Raw genomic sequence first — 27,792 nt, forward strand, 5'->3', positions numbered from 1 at the left:
GACAGGGACCTGCAGCCCGAGGTCCCCACCGTCTGAGCCCATCCCCTCCCGCCCAGGGTGGAGGTCCTGATGCATTAGCATCCTCATCCTGAGGAGGTCCTGATGCATTAGCCCGTCTAGTATCACATCTGATTCCCGCCCCCAGGCCCAGCGCAGAGTTCCCGGGCGGAATGGGGCTGCAGAAGGCGGGACCCCAGGCTCTGGGAGGGCCTGGGGCCCCGGGCAGACCCACTGCTGCCCCCGCCCTCTGCCACACTGACTGACACGGAGCCAGGCCCTGCTCTGGGCTCCACGGAACCCGCGCCAAGCTGAGGACCCTGCACGGAGCCCAGGGCTGTGTCCAGGGCCGGGGCCCTCCTGGGGTCCCCGATCTGTGGGCATGCGGGTGGTGAAGACCGCCTCCCTCCTGGGCACGTCTCCTGGCTGACCCAGGTGGGCGGGTCTAGGTGCAGGGGCGGGCGCCTCCTTTCCCGGCTTTCCCAGCAGACTTTGCCCCAAACGCCTGCCTGAGTTTCCTTGCGGTCTTCACTTCCTGCTCCGGACTCAGCGGGCAGTGCCTCCTCGGTGGGAGCCAAGTCCACCCCAGTCTCAACCCTGGACCTCCTCTCTCCCCACCCTCCCTTCCTCCCCAGGCGAGGTCAGCTTGGGGGAGGCAGAGCTTCTAGGGTGAGTATCAAGACCCTAGCTCCCTGAAAGCAGGTGTCAGGGCAGGACGTCCTGGGCAGGAGGCAGGACGCGGCCAGCCAGGCCAGGGCCAAGGCTCTCAGATGCTCCAGGCCCTTTTTCCTGTCTGTCTGTCTGTCTGTCTCCATTCACAAGCATGCCTGGCTAAGTGCCCCATGTCTGCCTCATCTGGTTCTACTGAATTTCTTTTCCTTCCATGATATTTAACAGATTCATCCTAGCTTTTACTGTGCTTTGAAATGAAGGGAGAAGTCATTTTGTTCCCGAGGACCCTCTGGGCTTTATGACCCCAGCACTCGGCCTTGGACATGGCTGCTCCATCAGACGCAGTCTTTTCTAGCTTTGAGGACAAGCTTTGCAGGCAGGCAGGGCCCGCCAGTCGGCGGAGTGCTCAGCTCTGCAGCCCCGGTCCCATCCCTCCCCTCCCGGGGTCCTCTCCTCACAGGGGAGCTCAGAGGCGGCCGTGGGTTCTGGCTGCAGCCTGGGGCGGGTCCGGTCTGTGCAGTGACCTTCAGGCCATTCCTCTGATTCCCAGCAAGTGCAGGCTGCTGGGGCCCAGACAGCACGGCCCTGAGAATGGCACGGGAGCTGGCTTGCTCAGGGTCCCTCAGACACTGGCCATGGAGGTTTGCTCAGGAGCATGCCTGTGCACAATGTCCTAACTCCCCCATGCCCTACACAAAGGCGCGGCCAGGGCCCGGCCTCAGGCGCCTGGGACTCCTGGTCCTTCATAAACAACCCAGGAGGTGAGGCTGCTGGGCAAGGCTCCAGCACTGGCTTGGGCAGACCCCTGAGGGTCCCCTGCAGGGTCCGGGGCCTGGGCAGGAGTGACGCTGGGTTGCTGAGGCATGCGTGTGTAAGTCCTGTGGGCTCACCCCTCAGTCCTAGCCTTACAGAGGGGACCCGCCGGCATCGGCACAGCCCTGTCCACCACCCTGCTCTCCTGGCCCATTCATTCTAAAGCCACTCTGTGAGGACGTGAGGACGAGGCCTTGGTGTCCCTGCCCTCCAGGCAGGCAGGACGGTGTGCACAAGATCACCAGAGAGGCCTGACGTGGGGTGACAGATGACAGGGTCTTCACAAGGTCACCAGAGAGGCCTGGCAGTGAGGTGACAGATGACGCAGGGGGTGGCGGTGGGGGTGGGTGGTCTTCGACTCAACTGGGGTAGCCAGCTGCAGAGCAGGGCTGGGAGGATCGGGCACCCTCAGTGCATGGAGCATGCCTGCAGAGAGTGGCCTGGGGCGCATGGGGAGAGCGGAGGGCGGAGGGCGGAAGTGAGGCCTCAGGCCGCGGGAGGAGCTTGGTCTCCGGCCCAGTTTTGAGTAGGGCCAGGTGTGTGCCTGTTTGGCACGTGTCTGGTTGAAATCTCAGTAACGGACTGGAGGGAGGGCCCGGCCAGAAGGCTGCTGCATTCTTCCAAGAGAGACAGCAGGGCGTCCTGCTGGCAGCCGACGAGGGGTGAGGGCCGAGGGAGTGGACTGAGCTGCAGTTCCTTGGAAGCAAAGCTCACACACGACGCTTGCTGCTCAATCAGCCTGGCTGTCCAGACCGCCGCAAGGAGAACCAGGACCCTCCAATCCAGGAGCCTGGTGTAGCTCTCTGTTTCTGAGATCTTCTTTATTTCTCTCAAAAATGTTTTGTGGTTTTGAGCATTCTGGTTTCCATTCCTACTTTACTGGCTGTTTCTATCATAAATGAGTGTTGAATTTTGTAGAATCATTTTTTTGCTTCTATTGAGAGGATTATATGTTCTCTTTTATTTCATTAGCATAGTGAATTACACAGATTGACAGTCTCATGTTAAATTAAGCTTTGTAATCCTGGGATACTTATTCATGGTGGATTATTTGTTTTCTGCACTGGATTCAATCAGCTAAGTCTTCTGTTTTGGCCGTGTTGGCTCTTCGTTGCAGTACTCAGGCTTCTCTAGTCGTGATTTGTGGGCTCAGTTGCCCCAGAGCACTTGGGCTCTACCTCACCAGCCAGGGATTGAACCTGAGTCAGTTGCATTGAAAGGTGAATTCTTAACCACGGGACCACCAGGGGAGTCCCAAGCTAATACTTTATTAAGGATTTTTGTGTCTGTGTTCAGGCATGATGTTGATCTATAGTTTTCTTGTAATAATATCTTTGTCTAATTTTTAAAAAAATATTTATCTGTGTATTTGGCTGCCCTGGGTCTTAGTGGTGGCACATGGGCTTTTTAGTTGTGGCACGTGGGACCTAGTTCCCTGCCAGGAATCAAACCCGGGTCCCCTGCAAGTGGGACAAGAGGAGACCACCTGCCTTATAGTTGTTTGGAGGCCTGTTCCTCTGAAGGACCTTTCTAGTAATCTTTGGAGGGCCTTTTCTCCTAAATGAGTTGTGGCATGTAAGGAGTTAACCAGCTTCCATTGGAGGCTTCCAGGCAGAAAAAGGAGTCCCTCCTTTTGGAACCACCCCATATGATCTTCTTGAAAGCCCTCTCTCTTAGCTTTAAGAATCTCACCTTCAGTATATGAAGGAGTTTCTGGCAAATTAGCCTGTGGAACTAAGGTGGCAATCCCTATCAGGTCATGGTTCTGTAACGCTGCTCTCCTAGCTGCCTGGTCAGCTGCTTGGTTCCCTTGTGCCACTTCCGTGTTCCCTTTTTGGTGTCCTTTACAGTGGGAGACTGAAACCTCAGTGGGCAGATGGACCGCCTCCAAGAGTCGAAGAATCTGATCACCATATCTGATTGGGGACCCTCGGGTGGTCAAGTGGCCCCTTTCTTTCCAAACAGCCGCATGTGCGTGTAGCACCAGAAAGGCATACTTGGAGTCAGTGTAAATGGCTATTCTTTTTCCTTTTCCCAGCTCTAAAGCTAGAGTCAGGGCTATGGGCTCAGCTAATTGGGCTGAAGTACCTGGTGGCAGAGGTTTAGCCTCTATGGTCTCAAAACTGGAGACTACTGCATACCCGGCTCTTCTTTTTCCATTCACGACAAAGCTGCTTCCATCAGTGTGCCAGCTTTCCCCAGGATTGGTCAGAGGATCTTCTGACAATCCCTCTCGGGGTTTTGTCCAGTGGTCCAAGGTGTCTAGACAAGAGTGAAACGGGAGAGAGCCCTCGGGGGTAGGGAGGAGGGTGGCTGGGTTAAGAACCTCACAAGGGGATATAGTGAGGCCTGGATTTTCCATCAGCATTACTTGATATCTGAGGATTCTTTGATTAGACATCCATAAATGGCCTCTCCCATTTAGGAGTTGTTTTACTTGGTGGCTGGTAAAAATAGTTAGTTTGCCCCCAAAGGAGAGTTTTAAAGCATCTTCTATCATGATTGCAATAGCTGCAAGATTTCGAAGGCAGGGGGGCCAACCTCGGGAAGTTGGATCGAGCCTCTTGGATAAGTAAGCTACAGGCTGGGGCTCAGATCCCAACCTTTGAGTTAACACTCCCAAGGCTATTCCCTCTCTTTCATGGACATAAAGTTGGACTGCTTTTTCTGGGTCTGGCAACCTCAAGGCAGGTGCCTGAATTAAGGCCTGTTTTAGTGTAGCCTCTGCCTTCTTTTGAGGAGTTCCCCACATCAGTGAGATTGAATCATCTTGTCCCTTTAAACTTTCATATAAGGGCTGGACAATTAGACCGTAGTTGGGTATCCAAGTTCTACAATAACCAGTTAGCCTCAGGAAAGCTCGCAATTGTTTTCGAGTCGTGGGGGAGGGCAACTGGAGGATTCCTTGCACCTGATCAGAGGACAGCCTCCTGGACCTGTGTGTAATCTGAACTCCCAGGTAAGTGACCTTTGTCTCGACCATCTGTGCCTTAGCACGGGAGACTTTATATCCCCTTTCTGCCAAGAAGTTTAGAACCCGAATTGCATGTTGTTGGGCACTTTTCTCATCTGGAAAGCAGATTAGTAGGTCATCTACGTATTGTAATGTTTTCCCATTAGGTCCCAGGTCCAGATCTAGGAGATCCCGGCTAAGGGCTTGTCCAAACAGGTGGGGGCTATCTCTGAACCCCTGAGGTAATACTGTCCAAGTCATCTGTTGGTGTTTTTCTCCTGGGGCCTCCCACTCAAAGGCAAAGAGGTATTGGGATTCTTTAGCCAGTGGTATGCAAAAAAATGCATCTTTGAGGTCCAAGACTGTAAACCACTTGGCACTGGGTGGGATTTCTCCCAAGATTACATAGGGATTGGGTACTGTGGGATGGAGGGGGACTACAGCTTCATTTATGATCCAGAGATCTTGAACCAGTCGCCAGGTTCCGTCCTTTTTCTTTACTGAGAGAATTGGGATGTTACATGGCGAACTGGTGGGGACCAATAGCCCACAAGCAAGGAATTTATCTATTAAAGGCTGTAGTCCCTCCCGAGCCTCTCTTTTGAGAGGATATTGTTTCCGGTTAGGAAACCGAGTGGGATCTCGGAGGACAATGATGACTGGTTCAGCTTGGTGGGCTCGCCCAGGAATCCCCTGGTCCCACACCTGGGGGTTAATTTTGTCTTCCCATAGTTTTTGGTCCCTCTCTATTGAAGGTGTAATGGGTTCTTCAGTAGTAAGCAGGGGCTGTAGAGCTCTAGGGGCTGAAAAATTTCCCATCACAAGGGCGGTCTCCAGTTTAGTGAGTATATCTCTTCCCAATAAGGGGGTAGGACACTCAGGGACCACCAGAAACTGGTGGGAAAATATTTGTCCATCCCAGCAACAAAGAAGTGCTCGGGTGAATCTTTTAGGAGCTGCTTTTCCTGTGGCACCCGAAGTGGTACAGGTTTGGGAAGAGAAGGCTCTGGAGTAGGAGATCAAGACAGAGTAGGGAGCCCCTGTGCCAACCAGGGAATTCTGGGACCTACCTGCCACATCCAGTTGCACCCTCGGCTCCAGCCCCGTGATGGTTATCTGTGACAGCGGGCTGGCTGGAGCGGGCCGCTTCAGTCCTCTTGAACCATCGTGAGGGTAGGCTTGGTGCTTGACCTTGAGGCTCTTGGGTCCCGAGGGCAGAGTGCCGCCCAGTGTCCCAGTTGATGGCATTTGTGGCAAGCCGTTCTAGGAGACTTGTCACGGTTTGGACAGTCTTTGGCCCAATGTCCCGCCTGTCTACAGATCAGGCATCTGTCTCGTGCCTTGTCCCTCGAGGACTCGGGGTTTGCCATAGGGCTTCTCTGGAGGGCGGCCAGCATCTGGGAATGCCTTGTCTCTTTCTTTCTCTCCTTCTCCTGGGCCTTGGCCTCCTTCTCCTGTTCTCTGTTATAAAAGGTATTGGTGGCTGTCTGGACCATCTCATCTAAAGAGGCAGCAGTGTCCTGCTGTTGTAGCTGCTGTAACTTAATTCTGATATCTGATGCACATTGGGACAGGAATTTGTCCTTTAAAATCACCCGTCCCTCGTAAGAGTCTAAGTCCAGGTTGGTAAACTTCTGGAGTGCCTCTTTTCGCCTCTCCAGAAAGGCAATGGGGTTCTCATTGGGCTCCTGAATTATTGCTGAGACTGGGCACAGTCCCACAGGTAATAGGCTTCTTTATGTTTCCATGGGTGGACTTCCTTAGGGGTGAGTCTTTCTGAAGCTTATCCTACCCAGAACTGTTGCAACCTGAGAGCCAGGCGTCCCCGGGTCAGGGTGCAGATCCCCAGGCAGACTGAGGCGTGACAGCCTCCTAGAGATCGAATCCCCAGGCAGGTCGAGGCATGACAGCCGCCCGAGGATTGGGTCCCTGGGCAGGTCGAGGTGTGACGACCTCCTGGGACCCCTGGGACTAGAGGATCCCCGAACAGGTTGAGGCGTGACAACCTTTCGAAGACTGATCCCTAGGCAGGTCAAGGCGTGATGACCTCCTGGGACCCCCTGGACTGGAGTTTGGGCGTCCCCAAGATCTCCAGTGTGACCAGTACTGGGTAGGATTAGGGGGTTGGATATTATAGAGTATTTCCCTCCCAAGGCCAGCTATTTTCTGGTTGTCTCTCCAGAAGTTGTAGAGGCAACCTTGTGGGTCTGGATGGGGCTCAGGAAAAGAGCATGAAACAGGAGGGAAGGGAGCAGAGCACAACCTTTGAAAGAATGACATAGCACAAGGGTATAATGTAAACCAATTAAAATCAATTGGGTCCAAGATGACAAGTCAAATTCAAGTAAACCTTAATCCCCAATCTATAAGCCAACAGACACCCCAGAGGTGGCAGGACAGCTCCAAGGCACAAGGTCAGAAGAGGGAGGAGTGGGTGGTCCCCCAATGGCTGGGATGGTCCTCTCACTCATTAGCATATGAATTCCACCCCCTCACAAAACCTAGCCAGGCCTAATTCCATGACTGCAGCCCTTGCCCTTGCAAGCCCTTGCAATGGTTCACACCCCGAAGCGTGGCTTCTCTCTGGATCCTAACAAATCCACCTCTTATCGCTTTGTCTCTCAATGAATGTTTGCAATGAGACATCAGAGCCTGAGTTTCACTAGTTTTAGCTGGGCTTGAGTCCCAGGAGAGAGCTGAAGGACAGGAGGAAAAAGCAGTGGGAAAAACGTGCCAAGGAATCCCCTTCATAGCCCGCCAGAAAGTTTGCTAAATATCTGACCGGGGCTCACAGTTTCATTGGTCTGATCCTTGGCACAGAGAGGAGAAAGGACAGAAGAACCCCCACCGACTTGGGTAACAGCTCCTGGGGCTCAGCAGATAGCGCCTTTGGGACGTGCTAAGGAGCAGCCTCCCCAGAGTCCCTCAACTGTGCCCCTGCCGCCCGCCTGTTCGCAGCAGGTTAGAGGAAACAAGAAACCAGAGATTGTAAAGGTCCCTCCAGCCATAGGAGCGAGGACCTCTTACCTTAACCGGAGGTCTTCTGGAATCTGAGACTGGGCCGCGTGAGCTTTCTGCTGAGTTCGTTTTTCGCTGTCCCGGTTTCCAGCACGATGGGCCTTCCCCTGCGCTGGGTTTCTTTGCCTTCTGCTTCCAGCGCGGGAGTTTCGCTGAGTTGGGCTCCTGCTGTGCTTGGCCTCTTCTGCGCAGAGGTTGTTTCAGCCAGGTTAAACCCGAGTCACGGCACCATAGATGTCACGCGAGTGTATGTTCCTCGGTTCTTTGTCTCGTCACAACAAAGATTTGGAGCGACGGACATTAAAGCCCTCGGCGCGTCACAGCTCTTGGGTCTTGGACAAACCGTGCTACAGCTCTTAGGCAAATCAGTGTTACAGCTCCATTTTATTTAGAAGATAGCAGGAGAGTGTGAGAGAGAGAGAGAGAAAAAAGAGCGCACACACGCGGGAGAGAGAATCCGTGAGAAAGCGCTTTGGCTCCTCCTTTTATATGTTTTTCCTCCACCTGGGCCTGCCCTATGCAAATTGGGCTTAGCCAGGAGTGCTGTTTGTTCTGCCTGAAGTCTTCACTCTGGTCCTCGGACCTTCCTTTGACCCTCCTTGTCTTTTAGCCACGGCCATTTTGGACTCCTTTTCCCTATTCTACCTACTTAACACTTTGATGATTATGAAGCTTCACCTTTTATCTCCAGTAAGATTCCCTGTACTGAAATCTACTTAGAGATCAATATTGGAGAAGGGAATGACAGCTCATTTCCAGTGTTCTTGCCTGGAGAAGTCCATGGACAAAGGAGCCTGGCAGGCTACAGTCCCTGGGCCGCAAAGAGGTGAACATGACTGAGCGACAGACACACGCAGATACCAATATACCCAACCCAACTTCGGAGAAGGCGATGGCACCCCACTCCAGTGTTCTTGCCTGGAGAATCCCAGGGACGGGGGAGCCTGGTGGGCTGCCGTCTATGGGGTCACACAGAATAGGACACAACTGAAGCGACTTAGCAGCAGCAGCAGCAGCCCAACTTTCTCATGGTCAGTGACAGTGGTAGCGAAAGTCGCTCAGTCGTGTCTGACTCCTTGCGACCCCACGGACTATACAGTTCACGGAATTCTCCAGGCCAGAATACTGGAGTGGGTAGCCTTTGCCTTCTGCAGCAGATCTTCCTGACCCAGGGATTGAACCCAGGTCTCCCGCATTGCCAGGATTCTTTACCAGCTGAGCCACCAGGGAAGCCCTTATGATTCTTATGATCAGTGTTTCATTTTCTATCTTTTCCACTCTTTCCCTTTGTTATCATTTTTTACTTTGAATCTATTTGTAAAATGTCTATTATTTACATAGTGTATTTTCACCTCTTGCTTTTTTAATCCAATTTGATAATCTTTGTCTTTTAATTGAAGTATTTAGACCAGTTATATTGAATGTGATTGTTGGTATGGTTGGGTTAAATCTGCCATCTTGCTGTTTTCTATTTACCTCATCTGTTCTTTGCTCCTTTTCCTCACTATTGGATTAACTGGAATACTTGGTTTTATAGTCCATTTATCTCCTCTGTTTTTCTATTTATTATACCTCTTTGTTTTATCTTTTCAGTGGTTGCTATTGGGCTTTCAATATGCATATTTAACTTACGGATGACTGATTGGATGTAAGAGACAGGGGAAATTTGTGTGTTAAAAATGACCCTCAAATATCTGGCCTTGGCAACAAGAGGAATCATTCTCTGAAATAGGGAACTCTGAAGGAAGATTGCAGTGTGGGGGATGACAAAGGGGCTTGAAGATGTGATCAGTTTTGGTTCATTTTCTGAGAGAGGGAAATTTGAAGGAAGATTACAGAGTCGGGGGGCGATGAAGGGGTTTGACGATGTGGTCAGTTTTGGCCAGGTTGCACTTAAATTGCGTGTTATATATCCAGAAGATGCCGGGTGGGCAGCCCATGTGTAGTCCAGAGGTCTGAGCTGGAGCTGCTGGCAGGGTCATGGGCACGGGGCGATTCTTGGGCCAGTAGGACTGGGTGAATCTGTTACGAAGAGTGTGATCAGGTGAGAAAAGCCCCGTGAAACTCAGCCAAGGACCAAGGACCAAGTTCGGGCCCACATGGAGAACAGGGGTGGGAGGAAAGGCCAGAGAGGAGCAGAGCACGGCACTGGCGCCATGCAGAGCCGGAGGGCAGCCGCCTAGCGAGTGCCCCCAGGCGCCGCCCCCAGGTGGTCCTGAGTCTCAGCAGCGTGCAGGGGCCTCGAGGCCATCTGAGGACCTCCTCCTTACCTGTACATGAGCACCTCGTGTGCATCTAGATCCGGTCCATGTTGTATTAAAACACTTAAAGAACTAGGGATGGGTCACCGCTGCCAAGTGCTGCTGGGAGGTGGAATAAGGTGGTGTATGGGGGGTTTGCAGGGTCTGTGGTGTGGCAGCCAGAGGCCCTCAGGGAGGATGTTTCTGGGCGCTGACCGGGGAGGGTCCCCTGGTCCCAGGCCCACACAGTGGTGGAGGCGGAGGGACTGAGGCAGCAGACTCTGTGCGTGTGGGTGTCTTTCTGGAGAACTTGGGCCTGGTGGGCTTGAGGTACTGTATATGCTCTAGCTGGGCCCTGCAGACAGCTGCGCCCCGGGGCGAGGCAGGCAGGCAGTGAGCAGACCCAGGCCAGTCTTCTCCAGAGCGTGAAGTATGGGGGTGCACTGCAGGACCACGGAGGACGACGGGTCTGTGCTTTTGGCCTGCAGGCCTTCCCTGGGGACTGGTCCCCCAAGTCCTCTCCCTCCTGCTCAAGCAGCTGCTCAGGCAGCCAGCGGCCCCCGGGGAAGCAGATTCCCCGGTCCCCACCCTGTCCCGGGTGCTCATCTGAGCAGCACCCAGCCCACCGGCTTTCCGCAGCCCTGCAATCTGACAATCTGCCTGGTTGCTGACTTCCTAGAAGTGCAGCCCCACCACGCCAACCTCGAGCAGGAGACCAGCCGCTCGGCTCGGGGCCTGCCAGAGGGGGCTCAGCAGATGGGGGAGGGGAGCAAACGGGGGGCCTGCAGCGAGGGGCCCAGGACAGGCGGGTGGGGGAGGTGAGAGCGTGAGGGTGAGCCAGTGCGAGTGTCGGGCCCATGATTGGCCCCGAACTGCTGTATGTGTGCGTGTGTGTGTGCGTGTATACCTATATGTGCACACATGTATGTGTACCTGTGATTGTGCCTCTGTGTTTGGCGTGTGCACATGTATGTGTGTGCATGTGTTTGTGTGCATGCATGCACGCATGCACATATGGACAGGCCGTGGGGGCTGTGCTGCACCAACCACATCCGAAAGTCAACCGAGTGCAGCTCCGCCGTCTGCCCTGCCCCCGCCCCCCTGCTCAGACAGCCCGTCCACTCTCTGTTGGGCAGGAGTCCTCTCCCGGGCACAGGTTGGCCCAGGGTTGCCCTGTGCCATCAGCCCCTCAAGCCTCTGATGCTCAGGGATGTCTCATCTTTCCAGGACCGCTGAGAGAACCCCGTCTCCTTCACCACTTGGGAGTCAAAAGTCCCGAATGTACTTTCCATACTGTCTGTGGATTTTTAGCAGGGTGTTGGCCATCTTTTTAAAACTTTTTATTTTGGAAAATCTCCAGTAGGCATAATTTTCATAAAAGAAGGCTATGGTGAACTCCAAGTGCCCGCCACCCCCAACTTCAACAGTGATCAAATGACTCACACAGTTTTATCTGCCCTTGCCCCACCAGAGGGGAGGTTTTAAAACAAATACCAGACATTATATCAGGTCATCTACCAAAGCTTCTGCATAAATGAAAGATGAAGGCTTTCAAGCACACTGCAAGGTCATTGCCACCCTGCATCAGGCAAGCAGCCAGCGCTCCCGCTCCCCACTGTCACAGGCACCTATACAACTGTTTATCTGGACGCACTGGGGTCTGAGGGTTCTGGCTGCAGGCCCGAATCCCGAATCCCGTGTGTGATGGCGAGGCCTCGCCCACCGGCTTCTCAGAGAGTGCAGTCAGCCCTGCCCAGCGGGGCCGTGCTCTTCACACCCCTGCCTTCCCAGCCCGGGCATCAGGCATCGCCATCGAGGCCTCCTTGGGGGGACTGGGTTGAGGTGCTTCTGCCCCGACTCTACCTGTTTCAGCCTGTCCCCTCAGTCCCCCACACTCCAGGGCCACACCTGGGGGAGCTTCTCAGTAGAGAAGATCCCCCCGTGTTGTGTGACCCGCCCGCGGTCCCACGGGGAAGAGTGGAGCTACCCTCCCTCCCCGCCCTTGTCCGCGCCCTCGCACTGAGTGGATAAGCTGGATTGTGAAAATGGCGCTCCACTCAGCATCCTGACTGCCTGGCCACCAGCAGCTTGGCAGGCCCAGAGTCCACGTCCCCTCCTGACGGGCGCACCACCAAGTGTGCCCCGTCTCTTCACCTCCCCTTTTTGTAAAAAATAGAGGTGGAGTTTGGGCTTCCCTGGTGTCTTAGATGGTTAAGAGTCCGCCTGCAGTGCAGGAGGCCCAGGTTTGATCTCTGGGTCCGGAAGATCCCCTGGAGAAGGGCATGGCTACCCACTCCAGTATTCTTGCCTGGAGAATCCTACGGACAGAGCAGCCTGTTGAGCAACAGTCCATGAGGTTTCGAAGGGTTCACACACCACTGAGAGGCTAACGTTTTCACTTCTTTTTTCTCACAGTTGATTTACAATGTGTGTTAACTTCTGCTGTATGGAAAGTGATTCCGTCATACATAGACATACATATGTGTGTTGTTGTTCAGTCACTAAGTCGTGGCCGGCTCTTTGCGACCCCTGGACTGCAGCATGCCAGGCCTGCCTGTCCATCACCAACTCCCGGAGCTTCAAACTCCTGTCCATGGAGTGGGTAATGCCAACCAACCATCTTGCCCTCTGTCGCCCCCTTCTCCTCCTGCCCTCAGTCATTCCCAGTATGCGTGTGTGTACATATGTATGTATATATGCAGTCTTTTGCATATTTTCCATTATGGTTTATCACAGAATACCAAAAATAGTTTCCTGTGTTGTACAGGAAGACCTTGCTGTTTATAAGAGTTATAAGAGTTTACATCTGCTAACCCCAAACTCCCAGTCTGCCCTCCCCCAGCTCCCTTCACCTCCCCTCTTGACTCTTGTCCTCAGGGCCTGGCCATGTAGAGCGGCCCCCAGACCAGGGCTCACCGGGGGCACCCCTGGGGTGTCGCCAGCTGTTCTGTGCCCGCTGCAGCTCCTGTCACTGGTGACCAACTCCAGAGCTTAGATCAGTTTCAGGTGTGATTTGGGGGGTTTGGCGGGACCACTTCATGAAGCAACTTTTTTTTTTTTTTTAAGTACAATTGAAAATTCATGGATGTGAACACTGTGTTTCAATCTGTTAAAAATCACTCTCCTTATGGACACTAGATGATCCTGTCTTTGGCCACGGGGAGTGAGCTTGCTTTGGCTCTCGAGTCCCTTTGATGTTGGCGACTGTCTTGATCTGCTTTGCTTTCTGGTATGAAAAGCCATTCTGGGTGCATCTTATCTGTTCCCCAACCCAGACCTAAAAGCATCTACTTCTCTCTGCGGGCCCCCTTCCTCCTCATGAGAAACGCTAGCCAGAGACCACAATCTGGCTATTAGGCATGTTGGTTTCTAAGCCTTATCAGCAGTCAGAACCAAGAAGCTTTATCTTTAAGATAAGACACAGTTCGAGTACAAACCGATACTCTTCACTCAAATTCAGGCCTGCTGGCTTTTTTTCTTTTTCAAGTAGATTTTTGTCCTTGTTTGTTTTTGGCTGTCCTGGGTCGTCACAGCTGCACAGGCTTTTCTCTAGCTGTGGCGAGCGGGTCTACCCTCCGGTATGGAGCGTGGGCTTCGTTACGATGGTTTATTTTTTCGGAGCACGGGCTTTGTGGTGCATGGGCTTTGGGAGTTGTGGCTCCCCGGCTCTAGAGATCAGGCTCAATGTTTGCAGCACCCAGGCTCCATTGCTCCGAGGCACCTGGGATTCTCCCAGACCAGGGATCGAACCTATGTCTCCTGCCTGGCAGGTGGACTGTCTACCACTAGGCCACCAGGGAAGCCCCAGATCTGCTTGGTTTTCACTAAGTTTTATTGATGATACACCTTTATCCTACAGCGGACGTCTCAACAATACCCAACACAATTATTCACTTGCTTTATCCCATAGCACAACAGTCTCAAAATAAAAACCTCACACTCTTATCAACAACATGGTTACTGAAAATAATTTAAGATGCACTTTTACAAAAATCATTGAGTTACACAGACGTACAGGAAAAACAGTGTCTTTAAAATAGTTGGAAGGTGATTACACACAATGGAACGTTTTAGCCATTCTCTTTGTTGTCAGGTTGTAAGGATGTACAATCGAAATACTGGATTTTAAAATCACTTGGAAGAATTTGGTAGGGTTATGCTACCAACTGATCTTGCAAATTAATTGTCTTCACCTTGCTTTCAAGTTCAAGAATCCCTTTTAAAATATAATGTAATTTAATTTAGTAATTGCATAAATATTTACCTGGTTCCAAAGCCAAATCTACAAACAAAATATTCACCGAAGTCCAGTTTCGATCCCTCTCCCCCTTCACCTCTTTTCTGCCTAGTCCCTGTAGGTAGCAATTTAATTTTAAACAAATGTTATGGCTTATTCTTCCATTTGTAAAAATATAGCCTTCTGCTCCTACATAAATATATGAGCATCAACATCCTTTTTTCACTTAGCTGTATATCCTGGAGATAACCATACACTTGTGTACAAAGACATTTCTCTTCCCTTTTTGCAACTGCCCAGTTCTGCGTGGTGGGGACGGGACAGACGCCACACCACCCAGGCCCGTGGACAGCTGTCTGAGTGGGGTCCAGGCTGTTGCTGCCCTGCAGCACTGCAGGTCAGCCTCTCCTGCACCCTCTCCCTAGGTCCGCTGTCCATCCGTGGAGGAGATTCCCAGAGGTGGGGTTATGGGGTCAAAGCGGGATGCTGCCCAGTGCCCCTCCGGGGGGTTAGAGGTCAGAGGAGAGTGTCCAAGGGTGTCCTCCCCCCATGGATGGTTGTCAGACTTGGCTCTGGCCCACCTGACGGGAGACAGGGCTCCCACTCCCTACACACTGAGGGCCCTCTTTCGAGCCGCTTCCACCTCCTTCTCTGTGAACCGTCCAGCTGTCGCTCTACCGGTCGGCATCTTGCCCACCCTCCAGAGGGCCTCCTGCCTCAGCATCGCTGGGGTGCTGATCAAGTTGGGCTCTCCCCAGACAGACTGGCTCATACCAGCCTGAACTGGAGGCCGCCTGCCCTTGGGGGCAGGGGCGGAGGACCCCCTCGTGGAGAGACAGAGCCCCGGGGTGCTCTGAACCTGGTTGCTGACTTCAAGGTGAGGATGACATGTGTGAGGCACATGCCTGCTCTCTGCCCACCAGACTCCCCAGCCTGAGGTTGCCACCGGGGAGCAGGGCCTGGGAGCCGCTGTTGGGCTGCAGGGACCCCTGCAGGGAGTGGGTGCCTGGAGAGGAAGGGGGGCAGAGAGTGGGCAGGGGCTGCCTGGACGGGGCAGGCCCAGACGGCCATCTCTGCTGGGAAGGGAGGCCCGAGACCAGGCGGGTGCTGGTGGTCAGAGGCCGCAGGGAGGCGGTGTCCCCAGGAGGGGGGCTGGTGTGGGGCAGTGGTCCTTCCAGGCAGACAAACCCCAGGCAGAGAAAGGGGAAGGAGGCCCTGGGGGAGGCAGGAACCTGTGGCCAGCCATACCAGCTCCTCACCACTGTGGGGGGCTGTGGGGGATCCCAGGGTTCAGAGCAGGAGGCAGAGCGGGCAGCCTGGCAGCCACCCTGAAGGAGGCCCCATGAGCCGCCGGGGACCCCTTCCTCAGCCCAGCCAGGCCAGGGAGGTGGGGTGGTGCTCACGTGTCCCCGTCTGGGCTCTGCCTGCCCGTGATGTCTGAGGTGGGTTTGCAGGAGGAGAGCTGCCCCTGGCCCTGGCCCCTGAGTAACGCTACTGTTGGCGGGACGGGGTGCAAGGACCAGGCACTGGGAAGCCCGGGGCCCCCCTGCCCAGCCTGTGGGTCCGATTCTGTGGGCCAGAACGACAGGTCCACCTCTCAGGCCCAACTACTCCCCAAGGGGGAGCTGGAGGTGACCCTGGGGGCAGCCAGGCCAGGCCAGCAGAGCCTCACAACCGCTCAGGGGCCCCAGCTGTGCGGTTTCTCTCCGTGGGACAAGCCCCCCAGCTGGGAAAGGACTGGCTCGGCCTCTCTCGGGCACCCTGGGGTCCAGGGCGAAGGGCTGTGGCAGGGGCTACAGAGGACAGTAGGGCTGAGGGGGTCTGTCTGGAAGCACGAGGGGCCTGGGGGCCTCGGGGAAGCGTGTGGTAAGAGCGCAGGGCTGCCCGCCCCAGGCGCAGGACTGGGAGTACGCGCCCTGGACATGTGCCCTCTGGCCACCAGGCCCCTGGCCTGAGTGGCGGTCACAGGCGCAGCGGCAGTCCAGAGCCTGGAGGGCGTCTGGTGTGCTGGTCGTCTGACCAGAGGACCGCGGGCTCCGCTGCCCGAGTGAGCGGCTCCTTTCTGGAAACAGAGCGGTCGTCCCTGGGCCCCTCAACACCTGCCCCTCGTGGGCTCACCGGCAGGAGGGCCCAGGGCGCAGTGCAAGCCAGAGGCCCCGAGCGGGCAGGCCGCGTGGCTGCGCATCCTCCACGGCCTTCCCGAGCCTGGTTGCTCCCCTGGGCCTGGCTGTGTCCCCCGGACTCTGCCCCTGGAGCGGGAGCGGGAGCAGGAGCCTGTGTGGGAATAGCCCGCCCCGGGCACAGCCAGGTCCTGCTCTCTGGCCCCCAGCCTGCTCCCCGCTCAGCCACAGGTGCTGAGCGATGGAGAGTGTGGGGCGGGCGGTTGAGCAGGCAGGCTTCAGGCCGCAGAGTGCTTCCTGGAGCGGTGGAGGCGGCCGCTGCAGGGGCTGGAGGGTTCCTGGGAGGGCCCCCGGCACCGGCCGTGGGGGTCCCTGCCCCCAGCCCGGTGGGGGCGGGGCGGGAGGCGGGGTCCCTGGCGCCCTGCACTTCTCACTGAGGAGGTGAGGAGGCGGGTGGCAGAGCTGCTGGGGCTGTGCCCGTCCCCGGCCCTCCACCCCCACGGTCGGGTTGAGGCCTTGGCTCTCCTTACCCCTCAACCACTTCCGCGGCAGTCCCATCTGATAGGCCGGTGGTCAGTGCGTGGAGATGAGTCACAGGTCACATCCGAGGGCCTGCGGTGGTGGCAGGGTGAGCCTCACACAGGACAAGTCTCGAGTGGAGGGAGGGCGTGTCACGCCGAAGAGCTGCTGCCAGGCAGCCACATCTCGGGGCTGAGGGGCCAGTTCACCGCCCACCCACTGCCGACCCCCGCTGCACACCGCTTCTCCATTTTTATAAACTTGTCTTGTGGAAAAGTTCAACTGTATGTCAAAATAGCGGGTCTAGTACAGAGACGCCCGGGCAGCCTGCCCCACGAGGACCGAGGCCGCCTGGTCTTACAGCAGAGTCCTGTCCCCTGTGTCACCTCAGCCGGTGACTCGGGAGTGAGCGTCCAGCAGGCAGGAGTCCAGCCAAGGCACGGTGATGGGCCCAAGGACAGAAGCCGGCCCCCGGCCCCTGCCCATGCTGGCTGTTCCCCGCCGTCCACTCACAGGGGACACCGTCCCCAGGTGGCTCTCGACAGCTCAGGCCTGCGGGGTCCCTTGGGGGGCTGGGGGCAGAGCTGGGCTCATCCAACTTCCCCTTCATCAGGGACCGGCCTGCAGGAAGATGGAGGGTGCGAGTCCAGGAAGAAACAGCCAATGGGGGGCCCAGACCCCCAGAGGGACGTGCCTGGAGGTGGAGCGGCTGCCGTGGGGGGACCCCAGGGAGGAGGGGCGAGCGAGCAGCCTGGCTGGAAAGAGTCCAGTACCCTGCCTTCCTTGGGTCCCTGAGGCCGGCCTGGCGGCTCAGGACACACCTGAGCCCAAGGCCTCAGGACAGTGTCGGGGGGGCAGACAGCCCAGGGGAACAGGGCCTGCCGTCTTCAGGCCTGGGGTAGAGTTCAATGGTGTTTCCTCAAGATGGGGCCTCATTTTCCTGTGAGGTGGTGGGGAGGATGGTCCCAAGGGGTGGGTGGTGAGCCTGGGGTGGGGTGAGGATGGTGCCCCAGGGGTGAGGGCTGAGCCTGGGGTGAGGATGGCCCCCGGGGCTGAGGGGTGAGCCTGTGGTGAGGATGGTCCTCAGGGGTGAGGGGTGAGCCTGGGGTGAGGATGGTCCCAGGGGTGAGGCCGGGGTCAGGTGAGGATGGCCCCCGGGGGTGAGGGGTGAGCCTGGGGTGAGGATGGTCCCCAGAGGTGAGGGGTGAGCCTGGGGTGAGGATGGTCCCCAGGGGTGAAGGGTGAGCCTGGGGTGAGGATGGTCCCCAGGGGTGAGGGGTGAGCCTGGGGTGAGGATGGCCCCTGAGGTTAAGGGTGAGCCTGGGGTGGGGTGAGGATGGTCCCCAGGGGTGAGGGGTGAGCCTGGGGTGAGGATGGTCCTCAGGGGTGAGGGCTAAGCCTGGGCTGAGGATGGTCCCAGGGGTGAGGTCTGAGCCTGGGTTGAGGGTGGTCCCAGGGGTGAGGCCAGGGTCAGGTGAGGATGGCCCCCAGGGGTGAGGGCTGAGCCTGGGGTGGGGTGAGGGTGAGGGCTGAGCCTGGAGTGAGGATGGTCCCAGGGGTGAGGGGTGAGCCCGGGGTGGGGGGAGCTGTGCGTTGTGTCAGTCGTGGGTGGGACGAGCTGCATGCCCTCCCCTCCCCTCTCTTCCCCCAGCAGTGTCCCCACCCCCGGCAGCCTCCACGGGTGTCCCCCCTCCTCCTCCACCCCCCGAGCGGTGTCCCATAGTCACCCCTGCCTTGCCCACTACAGTGACAGCAGGCGAATAACAGGCCCCAGGCCGGTTTGGGGCCAGACCAGCGGTGGTGGCGGGGGTGTTTCCCAGCCCGGTTTTGAGAAGAGGGGAACAGAAAGTGCTGGCAGCAACAGAAGGCTGAGCCTGCGGCCCAGAGGCCCGGCCCCCGGGGTGCCCTCGGCCCCCTCCCCGAGGTGACTGGGGCAGGGCTGGGGCTGGGCGAGGCCAGCGAGGTGCTGCCCCCACCCCTACATCTAAGGGCCCGCGGTCAGTAATCAGGGTAAACTGTCTTCCCCTGCAATACTCCGGAGACAAGGCAAGGTCCAGGAGCAGCGGAGAAGCAGTGTCAGACAACGGCTGGTAGGACCAGCGCTCCTTTGCCTCAGGCTGCGGTGGGCGGTGACGGGAGCCCCTGCGCCCACACTAGTGGCCACGTCTCCCCGCGAACAGCGCTGCCCCCCTCCGCCCAGCTGTGCCCAGATTGTGAAAGCGAGGCCGGCCCGCCCCGCCTCCAGCCTCCCCTTCCAGCGCGGAGGCACCGCGGCTCCCGCCCTTCCATCTTGCAGGAAGCCCTTCCCCACTCCGCTCCGCCCACCTCCCGGGTCGGCTTCAGGGCTGCCTCCTTCTGGAAGCCTCCCGTCCTGACCTGCCCTCCGTGAACCCCACGAGGTGAGTGTAGGCTCCCCCTGTGCCGGGTGCGTCCCCCAGGGCCATCTCCCCAACGCCCTGCCAGCCGTATCCAGCGTGGTGCCCACGAGTGAGGCAGCTAGGTGGGCACGGAAGGGGGCAGACCAGTGTAGAGCCAGGCCAGAGTGGGCACACAGTCACGGAGCCCTGGGGAGGACCGCTGAGGCATGAAGGCCCTCGGCCAGTGGCCACACTGCGAGGCTCGTGACATCCCACCTGGGTGTCCTCAGGGTCCTTTGCCCTCATTCTGGGCGGGTCCTGAGTCCCCCGCTTTCAGGACTCCTGGACCTGGGCCGGGAGTCCCCCGCCTCTGGCCCCTGATGGCGGGGACACCACTCCCACCCCAGGTGAGGAGACTGGGGGTGGCGGTGGTGGAGGAAAGGGGTCCTGGAGGCAGCGCGGTTCCCAGGGCCAAGCATGGGGATGGGGATGGGGGCCCTGGGCACACCCAGCAGCCTCCTAGGGAGCGACCCCGCCTCCCGGGCACTTCCCTGGAAGAGGTTCATCTGGACAGGGCAGGGATGCCAACCTCCTGCAGCATTGCCAGCAGTATTTTCTCTCAAACTCCAACTATTCCGAGGGGTGAAGGGCCAAGACCCCAGGGCAGAAGGAGCCCCTGCCTTCAGTCCCGCATTTGGACCCCTACCCCCCACAGGCTGCCACACAGGCTCTCGGGCAGGTGTGAAGCAGGAGAGGTGGGTGCTGGGGCCAGGGGCGCTGAGCAGTGAGGGTGGGGACCTCGGAGACGGAGCCCTGTCTGAGCCTGAGGTTGCAGCAGCAGCGGGGCCGCGGGGCCCTGCCTGCCCTGCTCTGCAGAGGGCGCCTTAGGGCTCTGAGCCCGCCCGGCAGCGGGAATGGGTCTGGTCTGGACTCTGAAGCCAGCCTGGTGGGGCCAACCCTCTTGGACCCCAGGGAACCCAGTGGACCTGGAGGAAAGGACCCAGCCCTGCCCTCCCTCCACGGTGGGGGGATGGTGAGTCGGCTGCAGGGCCAGTGGAGGGAAGGGCTGTGGGGTGGGGCGGCGGGGGGGCTGCACCCCACTCCAGGCCTCAGCCACTCATGTTTACACGCGCCTGCTCTGGCCAAGACTCTGCTTGTTCCCAGGCGCTGGCCACCCAGTTGATTCCTCCGCTGGGCCCTGCTGACCCGTGAATGGGACTTGTGAGGCCCTGCCCTGTGCAGGAGCAGGAGGGGTCCCGGCCACAAGCCAGGACCAGGGCACGGGAAAAATTCAGGAGAAGGTCTATGGCTGAACGCTAGGTTGCAGAGGGGCGCGGAGGGCTGTGGAGGCTGGGGGCTGGTGGGGAGGAGATGGTCAGAGAGGAGGGACGGTAGGGGAGGAGCCAGTGGGACCCTCCAGCCTGGTCTGCAGGGTGAGCCCAATCCCCTCCTCAGGGCAGGGTCCCTGGTTCCCGAGTCAGGAGGCCAGCCAGTCCCCTTCATGGAGCCCCAGGTTCTGCCTGTGGAAACGGGCAGGGTGGGGTCGAACTTGCCCCAGCCCCTCGCAGGCCATGCAGGGAGAGGTACTGAGGTCAGGTGTGGATGGCCCAAGCCGAGGGGACAAGGCGCTGTCCTCAGATGCAAGGGGAGGGCGGAGCGGTCCCTTTGAGCAGGGTCTGGGGCCCTGAGCTCAGAGGGGAGGGAACACAACTCCAGGAGGGCCTGGAGGAGCCACAGAGAGAACATTCTAGAAGGGGAGGGGGTAGTCTGCAAGGACAGCTTCTGCAGAGGGGCGGTGAGGAGGCTAGCTGGTGGAGGGGCGGGGGGAGTCAGGCACTGGAGCAGAGCAGCAGGAAGCCCACCCGGAGTGGGCTGTGCTATGCTGCTGTGCGTGCGAAGGTGCAGGGCCTTCCTGCCAGGACGCGGGGGAGGGTGGGGGCACTGACCGCAGACACAGGGGCCCCGCCCGGGAGATGACGGGGAAGGTGCCTCTGCACCACGGGAGGTCTCGACCTCTGGCTCTGCTGTCTCCAGAAAGACCACTGCTTCTCTGGGGTGTCAACAGAGGCGGCCGCTGGCCTCCCACTTCCTCTCCCAGGAGTCCCCCAGGCAGCCCTGGTCTGGGCTGGCACAGGCGGTGGGGAGCCCCATGGGCTGTCACTGCCATCAGCCCGCCCACTGCCTGCCAGCGCTGAGGGTGCGGTCAGGACGGTGCAGGGACCCGGCTCACCCGGCCCCGCTTCCCCACCAGCCCTTCGGCAGGACCTGTCGAGGCGTCAGCAGCTCAGGAGGGAACCAGCGAGTCAGGTCAGTGCCTGCAGGGGCCGGGGGTCTCAGAGGGTGAGGGCCATGACGGGGTCTCAGAGGGTGAGGGCTGTAACAGGATCTCAGAGGGTGAGGGCCGTGACAGGGTCTCAGAGGGTGAGGGCTGTAACAGGATCTCAGAGGGTGAGGGCCGTGACAGGGTCTCAGAGGGTGAGGGCTGTAACAGGATCTCAGAGGGTGAGGGCCGTGATAGGGTCTCAGAGGGTGAGGGTGAGGGGGTCTCAGAGGGTGAGGGTGATGGGGTCTCAGAGGGTGAGGGCCGTGATGGGGTCTCAGAGGGTGAGGGTGAGGGGGTCTCAGAGGGTGAGGGTGAGGGTTTCTCAGAGGGTGAGGGCCGTGATGGGGTCTCAGAGGGTGAGGGCCGTGACGGGGTCTCAGAGGGTGAGGGCCGTGACAGGGTCTCAGGGGTGAGGGCATGACGGGGTCTCAGAGGGTGAGGGTGACGGGGTCTCAGAGGGTGAGGGTGAGGGGGTCTCAGAGGGTGAGGGCCGTGACGGGGTCTCAGAGGGTGAGGGCCGTGACGGGGTCTCAGAGGGTGAGGGCCGTGACAGGGTCTCAGGGGTGAGGGCGTGACGGGGTCTCAGGGGTGAGGGCGTGACGGGGTCTCAGGGGTGAGGGCGTGACGGGGTCTCAGAGGGTGAGGGCCGTGATGGGGTCTCAGAGGGTGAGGGTGACGGGGTCTCAGAGGGTGAGGGTGACGGGGTCTCAGAGGGTGAGGGCCGTGACGGGGTCTCAGAAGGTGAGGGCCGTGACAGGGTCTCAGGGGTGAGGGCCGTGACGGGGTCTCAGAGGGTGAGGGCTGTAACAGGGTCTCAGAGGGTGAGGGCCGTGATGGGGTCTCAGAGGGTGAGGGCCGTGATGGGGTCTCAGAAGGTGAGGGCCGTGACGGGGTCTCAGGGGTGAGGGCCGTGATGGGGTCTCAGAGGGTGAGGGCTGTAACAGGGTCTCAGAGGGTGAGGGCCGTGATGGGGTCTCAGGGGTGAGGGCTGTGACGGGGTCTCAAAGGGTAAGGGCCGTGACGGGGTCTCAAAGGGTAAGGGCCGTGACAGGGTCTCAGAGGGTGAGGGCCGTGATGGGGTCTCAGAGGGTGAGGGCCGTGATGGGGTCTCAGGGGTGAGGGCCGTGACGGGGTCTCAGAGGGTGAGGGCTGTAACAGGATCTCAGAGGGTGAGGGCCGTGACAGGGTCTCAGGGGTGAGGGTGATGGGGTCTTAGAGGGTGAGGGTGACAGGGTCTCAGGGGTGAGGGCCATGACGGGGTCTCAAAGGGTAAGGGTGATGGGGTCTCAGAGGGTGAGGGCCGTGACAGGGTCTCAGAGGGTGAGGGCTGTGATGGGGTCTCAGGGGTGAGGGCCGTGACGGGGTCTCAGAGGGTGAGGGCCGTGATGGGGTCTCAGGGGTGAGGGCCGTGACGGGGTCTCGGGTGAGGGCCGTGACAGGGTCTCAGAGGGTGAAGGCTGTAACAGGATCTCAGAGGGTGAGGGCCGTGATAGGGTCTCAGGGGTGAGGGTGAGGGGGTCTCAGGAGTGAGGGCTGTGATGGGGTCTCAGGGGTGAGGGCCGTGACGGGGTCTCAGAGGGTGAGGGCCTTGACAGGGACTCAGGGGTGAGGATGAGGGGGTCTCAGGGGTGAGGGCCGTGACGGGGTCTCAGGGTTGAGGGTGACGGGGTCTCAGAGGGTGAAGGTGAGGGGGTCTCAGAGGGTGAGGGCCGTGACGGGGTCTCAGGGGTGAGGGTGAGGGGGTCTCAGAGGGTGAAGGTGAGGGGGTCTCAGAGGGTGAGGGCCGTGACGGGGTCTCAGGGGTGAGGGTGACGGGGTCTCAGAGGGTGAAGGTGAGGGGGTCTCAGAGGGTGAGGGCCGTGACGGGGTCTCAGGGGTGAGGGTGAGGGGGTCTCAGAGTGTGAGGGTGAAGGGGTCTCAGGGGTGAGGGTGAGGGCGTCTCAGAGGGTGAGGGTGAGGGGGTCTCAGCAGGCGAAGGCTGTGCCAGGGTTCTGAACCTCAGCGGGTAACCTGTAGGAGAACCCTGTAGGGGCTGATGGTCTGGCACCGGGACGTCCCTCATGGGCAGCGATGCAGAGGAACTTGGGGTGACTCCTGGGGCCTGGTCCCCCTCACTCGAGTCTCTGAAGTCTCTCGTGGGCTGAGACCAGTGTCTGAAGCTAGAAGGGAGGGGTCTGAGGGGGGCCCTAGCACAGTGAACGCGGCTTTGTGAAACCTGTCCCAGGTCCTGGGCTATTTCTAAGTTGGGCTCCCAGCTCCAGAGGACTCCTCGGCGCCCGGACAACGGGGGTCAGCAGTCCACTCTCTGCCCCAGATCCCACTTAGGGTGTGGGACTGACAAAGGCACCTCAGCGCCGCAGCGAGGGTGGCTTCCCACCCCGCTGGGGGAGCGGACTGACCCGCCACCACGGTGGGAGCAGGAAGCGGAGCCTCTGGGGTGCCGCCCTTCTCCAGGGGCCGCCTCCCCCAGCAGGAAGTGGCGGTGCCCCCACAGCTGAGCTCTCTGAGCCCCGGCCGCCGCCCACCCCTGCCCAGGGGCCCCGCGCCCTCGCCTGGGGTAGGCAGGACCTGAGTGGGTTGTCATGGCTTCTGGGGACCCCATGCTGTTTGAGCTGGACCATGGGACTTGACCCCCCCCAAACCTTTTCCACCCCCAGGGAGAGGCCCCACGAGCAGGGCATTTCCTGCAAGGCTCGCGTGCACCCTGATAATCTCACAGAGTTGATGTCCTTCTCCCTGACAGTTATCAGTCATTATAAAGGGGAAAACGTAAAGATGGCAGCTAGCTTTTTTAACTTGCTCTCTCCAAATATTGGGCCACACGAGGCTGTTAACTGAAAGTTAACACACCCACGAGTGTGGAGCAGGACACAGCCCCGAGACAGCCGTCCGGGTGCAGGGCATCCCGTGAGGGACAGGCCTGCCTCCCCCTGCTGTCCCGGGCAGCGCCTGGGTGACCGCTGCAGCAGGCCTCGCTGCCCCAAGTAGCGAGGGGCCGTCCTGGACCCCGGCTGGGTGGGGAGACAGCCCGGAGGCGCGCATGTGGCAGAATCACCCTGTGCTCCCAGCAGGCTCGGGGGTTCTGGGCCAGGGGCAGACGGCAGGCAGGGAGGACCCCAGCAGTTGCCCCAGTGGGTTCTGGAGTCTGGGGAGCCGCATGGCACGGGCCTGGGGCCACAGAACAAGGGGTGAACAAGCGCAGTCCTTCAAACATGAGGAGAGAGGTTTCACACACGTCGGAAGCATTCGTGAAGCTTGAATTGCTGGCAAATGGGCACTTAAAATTCAGAAGGGATTCACCGGGACAATTGGTGGAATATTTCTGCCGCTACTCGCTGCGGTCTGTGCTCCAGCTCCCCTAATGGACTGTGGCCTGGACACTCCCAGGGGGCTGTGTCTCAGGCAATGAGCGCCCACTCCCACCCCCGGCGCCCGTGAGCCTGATACCCCCGCCTCTGGATGTTTCTTCCCTTCCTGTGTGTGAGCGGGGGCAGGGGAGCAGACTCCACCCCCCGACGGACTGAACCCCCTTCTCGACCTCGCCTGAAGGTCAGGGAGCCCCCAGGGGGCCCGGTGCTCATGGAGGAAGGAAGGCCTCTCCCCCGACCCCTCCAGGCCCTTCCAGCCGGAGGAAGCAAGGTGAGGGGTGGGAGGGGGTCCAGAGGGTGCCTGCCACTCACACAGGCCTGCTCCATGGTTCCACACGTCTGACACCCATGCCTCCGGGTGCCGCCCAGCTCAGGGTGCCACACCAGGAACATCAGACCGCTGACCAAGTCCATCCCCAGGCTGGTGAGCTGGTCCTGGCAGTCCTGGGCTGTCATGGAGCGTGCGCAGGGAAGCGAGAGGTGTGGAGGGTGAGGCCGTGTGGGAGCTTCTGACAACGACTGGGTGGAGGTCACCCAGCAACACCCCAAGGCCGCCAGAACCACAGGGCAGCCCTGACCACGGGGAACTCAAGGGGACTCTCGAACCAGGTGGGGCATCAGGCCAGGCTAGGTGGGCCTGAGGGCAGCCGGGGAGGCTCTCAGAGGGGAGGAGGGAGGGAGGCTGGGAACCAGAGCACCCAGCCACCATCCCCCCAGCAAGAGGACACAGCACAGGAGAGAGAGGGGGGCTGGACTTCTCTGGAGGCCCGAGCTGTGGCCCCTGCTGCCCTGGACCTCGGTAGCCAGGAAGGGCCCGGTCGAGAGATGCCCGCCCTGCTGAGGTGCAGGAGTGCGTCAGACGCGGGTGCCTCCTGCAGCCAGGTTTGCGGAAGACATGGAGGGGGGCAGTGAGCCACGCTGGGACCCCACGGGCCCCTCAGTCTACCCGCTTTCAGACTCCAGGGCTCCTGGGGTCCCTGTCTCGCAGTTGCCTCTGAGCCTCCCCTGGTGAGCATGGCACTGGGCTGGGGCGAGGCTGGCCACCCCTGGGTCCCCATACTGAGAGCTGGTGGAGTGGGGCCCCTGGGGTCTGAGAGCGGGTGGAGCTGGCGTGGCTGGGGCTGGGGGTGTCCTTTCTGCCCGGCAGCCAGCAGGTCCCTGCAGAGGCAGGCTCAGGCACAGGGACCTGGGTCCAGCCCCAGGCTGGCTCCCCGAGCCATCTCAGGCCCACGGGCCTCTGAAGGCCTTGGTTTCCCATAGGTGGCCTAGAGGGTGCCTCGGGGCTTCTTGGGGTGTCCTTGGGCAGGTCAACTTGGGGTTCTTGAGGTGGGGGTGGTCAGACTCCCCCGGCTGGCCTACCCATCTCACACCCTGCTCCCCCTCTGCAGCCCCGGGATCATGAACAGCAGCAACTGCAGCTCCTGGGATGCCAACCCAGTCTATTACACGTACATGGGCGGGCTCCTGGCGCTCGGCCTGCTGCTCAACGGCCTGGCGCTCTGGGTGCTGTGCTGGCGCCTGCCGCGGTGGACAGAGACCCGCATCTACATGGCCAACCTGGCCGTGGCCGACCTCTGCCTGCTCTGCGCCCTGCCCTCCTTCCTGTACTTCCAGAAGCAGACCTCCAAGGACACGCCGCTCTGCCAGATCTCCCAGGCCGTCTACCTGCTCAACAGGTACATGAGCATCAGCCTGGTCACGGCCATCGCCGTGGACCGCTACGTGGCCGTGCGGCACCCGCTGCGCGCCCGCAGGCTCCGCTCCCCTGGCCGGGCCGCGGCTGTGTGCACCGCGCTCTGGGCCGTGGTCCTCGGCTCCCTGGTGCTCCGCTGGTTCCTGGACGTGCAGGACGGTGGCTTCTGCTTCGCCGTCCGCTCCGGGCGGAGCACCTACACCGGGGTCTTCTCGCTGCTGGGCTTCTACCTGCCGCTGGCCGTGCTGGTCTTCTGCTCTCTGCAGGTGGTGACCGCCCTGACCCAGAGGCCCGAGGCTAACCCGGGCCAGGCGGAAGCCACGCAGAAAGCCTCTCGCATGGTCCTGGCGAACCTGGCCGTCTTCGTGGTCTGCTTCCTGCCCTTCCACATGGTGCTGACCATGCGCGTGGCCCTGGGCCTGCAGACCTGCGCCATTAAGGTGGCCATGCAGATCACGAGCAGACTCTCAGATGCCAACTGCTGCCTAGACGCCATCTGCTACTACTTCATGGCCAAGGAGTTCCAGGAGGCGTCTGTGTCAACCACATCCCCCAGAGCCAAGGCCCACAAGAGCAAGGACAGTGTGACCATGACCCTGACCTAGGAGGTGAGCCATGGCTCCCCTCCCAGGGGGAACAGTGACCAGAGACAAGGAGCCCCACGATCTGTCCTGAACTCGCTGTGGGCCGTGGGCTGTGGACACTCTCAGGAGGCTCAACTCAGCAGGACAACCTGGGCATGGAGCCTGGGGAGGCAACACCCCCACCCCCGGGGCAGAAGACGGACAGGATGGGCACAGGAGGAATGGGGCCTGAGCAGGGCCAAGCCCAGGGACCCTGCTGTGTCCAGAGCCTGGCACACCTGGGGCACTGGGACGGGGGTGTCTGCCGGGTGCCTGAGGCTCTGATGGCCAGTCTTCTGCTACTGCCCCACAGGGGCCAGAATAAAGGGCTCCGCTGGGGCTCTGTGCCACCCATGGCCGCGTAGTGGGAGGTGGAGCGCCTGGGGCGTCTCCCAGGTGGCTTTCTAGGGCTTTCCACTTGGGGGCTCTCCACGGGCCCTGCCAGCTGCTTCCCACCCTGGCCCACTCCCCATCATCTCGGGGGCTGCCGCCAGGGAGGGCTGGTCCTCAGCTGCCTTGTCGGTCCCAGGCCTGGCCCAGGCCTGAGTGTGAGCAGCTGGTCCTGAGCTCCAAGTTCAGGTGTAGGGAGAGGTGGGGAGACAGTTAACTTCTGTGTCAGCAGGTGACACGGTATCTACAAGGGCCAGAAGTGGAGTCCCAGGAGCCATCTAAGGCCTCAGCCTGGGTGTTAGGAGCTGCTGTAGACAGAGACAGTCTCTGGGACAGAGAAAAAGTGAGAGATGGGAGAGAAGGAGAGACAGATGGGGAGAAAGCAAGAGAGAACGGGGGTGAGAGCGCAGGGGTGGGTAGTGTGGAAGGAAGAAAGGGGGGACAGTGACGGGGACAGGACGAGAGTGAG

The 27,792-nt window shown here is 59.5% G+C and overlaps 1 protein-coding gene across 5 annotated transcripts; it reads left to right on the forward strand.

The window, feature by feature from the left end:
• The first annotated feature begins 535 nt into the window (after positions 1 to 535).
• On the forward strand, positions 536 to 27,287 carry GPR35 (G protein-coupled receptor 35). 5 transcript variants are annotated; one of them, XM_019958029.2, is made up of 3 exons: positions 18,499 to 18,968; positions 21,178 to 21,233; positions 26,006 to 27,287. In XM_019958029.2, the coding sequence occupies exon 3, from the start codon at positions 26,016 to 26,018 to the stop codon at positions 26,913 to 26,915; it is 900 nt and encodes a 299-aa protein (XP_019813588.2). In that variant the 5' UTR covers positions 18,499 to 18,968; positions 21,178 to 21,233; positions 26,006 to 26,015; the 3' UTR covers positions 26,916 to 27,287. The 5 variants fall into 5 exon arrangements, with proteins under 5 accessions (XP_019813590.2, XP_019813589.2, XP_019813588.2 ...); XM_070787035.1 differs by lacking the exon at positions 18,499 to 18,968 and adding an exon at positions 19,942 to 19,959; XM_019958031.2 differs by lacking the exons at positions 18,499 to 18,968; positions 21,178 to 21,233 and adding an exon at positions 536 to 666.
• The last annotated feature ends 505 nt before the right edge of the window (positions 27,288 to 27,792 follow it).

Source organism: Bos indicus, chromosome 3 (assembly GCF_029378745.1).
Source record: "Bos indicus isolate NIAB-ARS_2022 breed Sahiwal x Tharparkar chromosome 3, NIAB-ARS_B.indTharparkar_mat_pri_1.0, whole genome shotgun sequence".
NCBI classification, from domain to species: Eukaryota; Metazoa; Chordata; class Mammalia; order Artiodactyla; family Bovidae; genus Bos; species Bos indicus.

Excerpts from the sequence above, each read along its gene's own strand:
- GPR35 (XM_019958028.2), top strand. The coding sequence starts at position 21,076 with ATGGGCTGTCACTGCCATCAGCCCGCCCACTGCCTGCCAGCGCTGAGG. Across the intron at positions 21,234-26,005 it reads GGAGGGAACCAGCGAGTCAG|CCCCGGGATCATGAACAGCA; the intron begins GTCAGTGCCTGC and ends CCCCCTCTGCAG.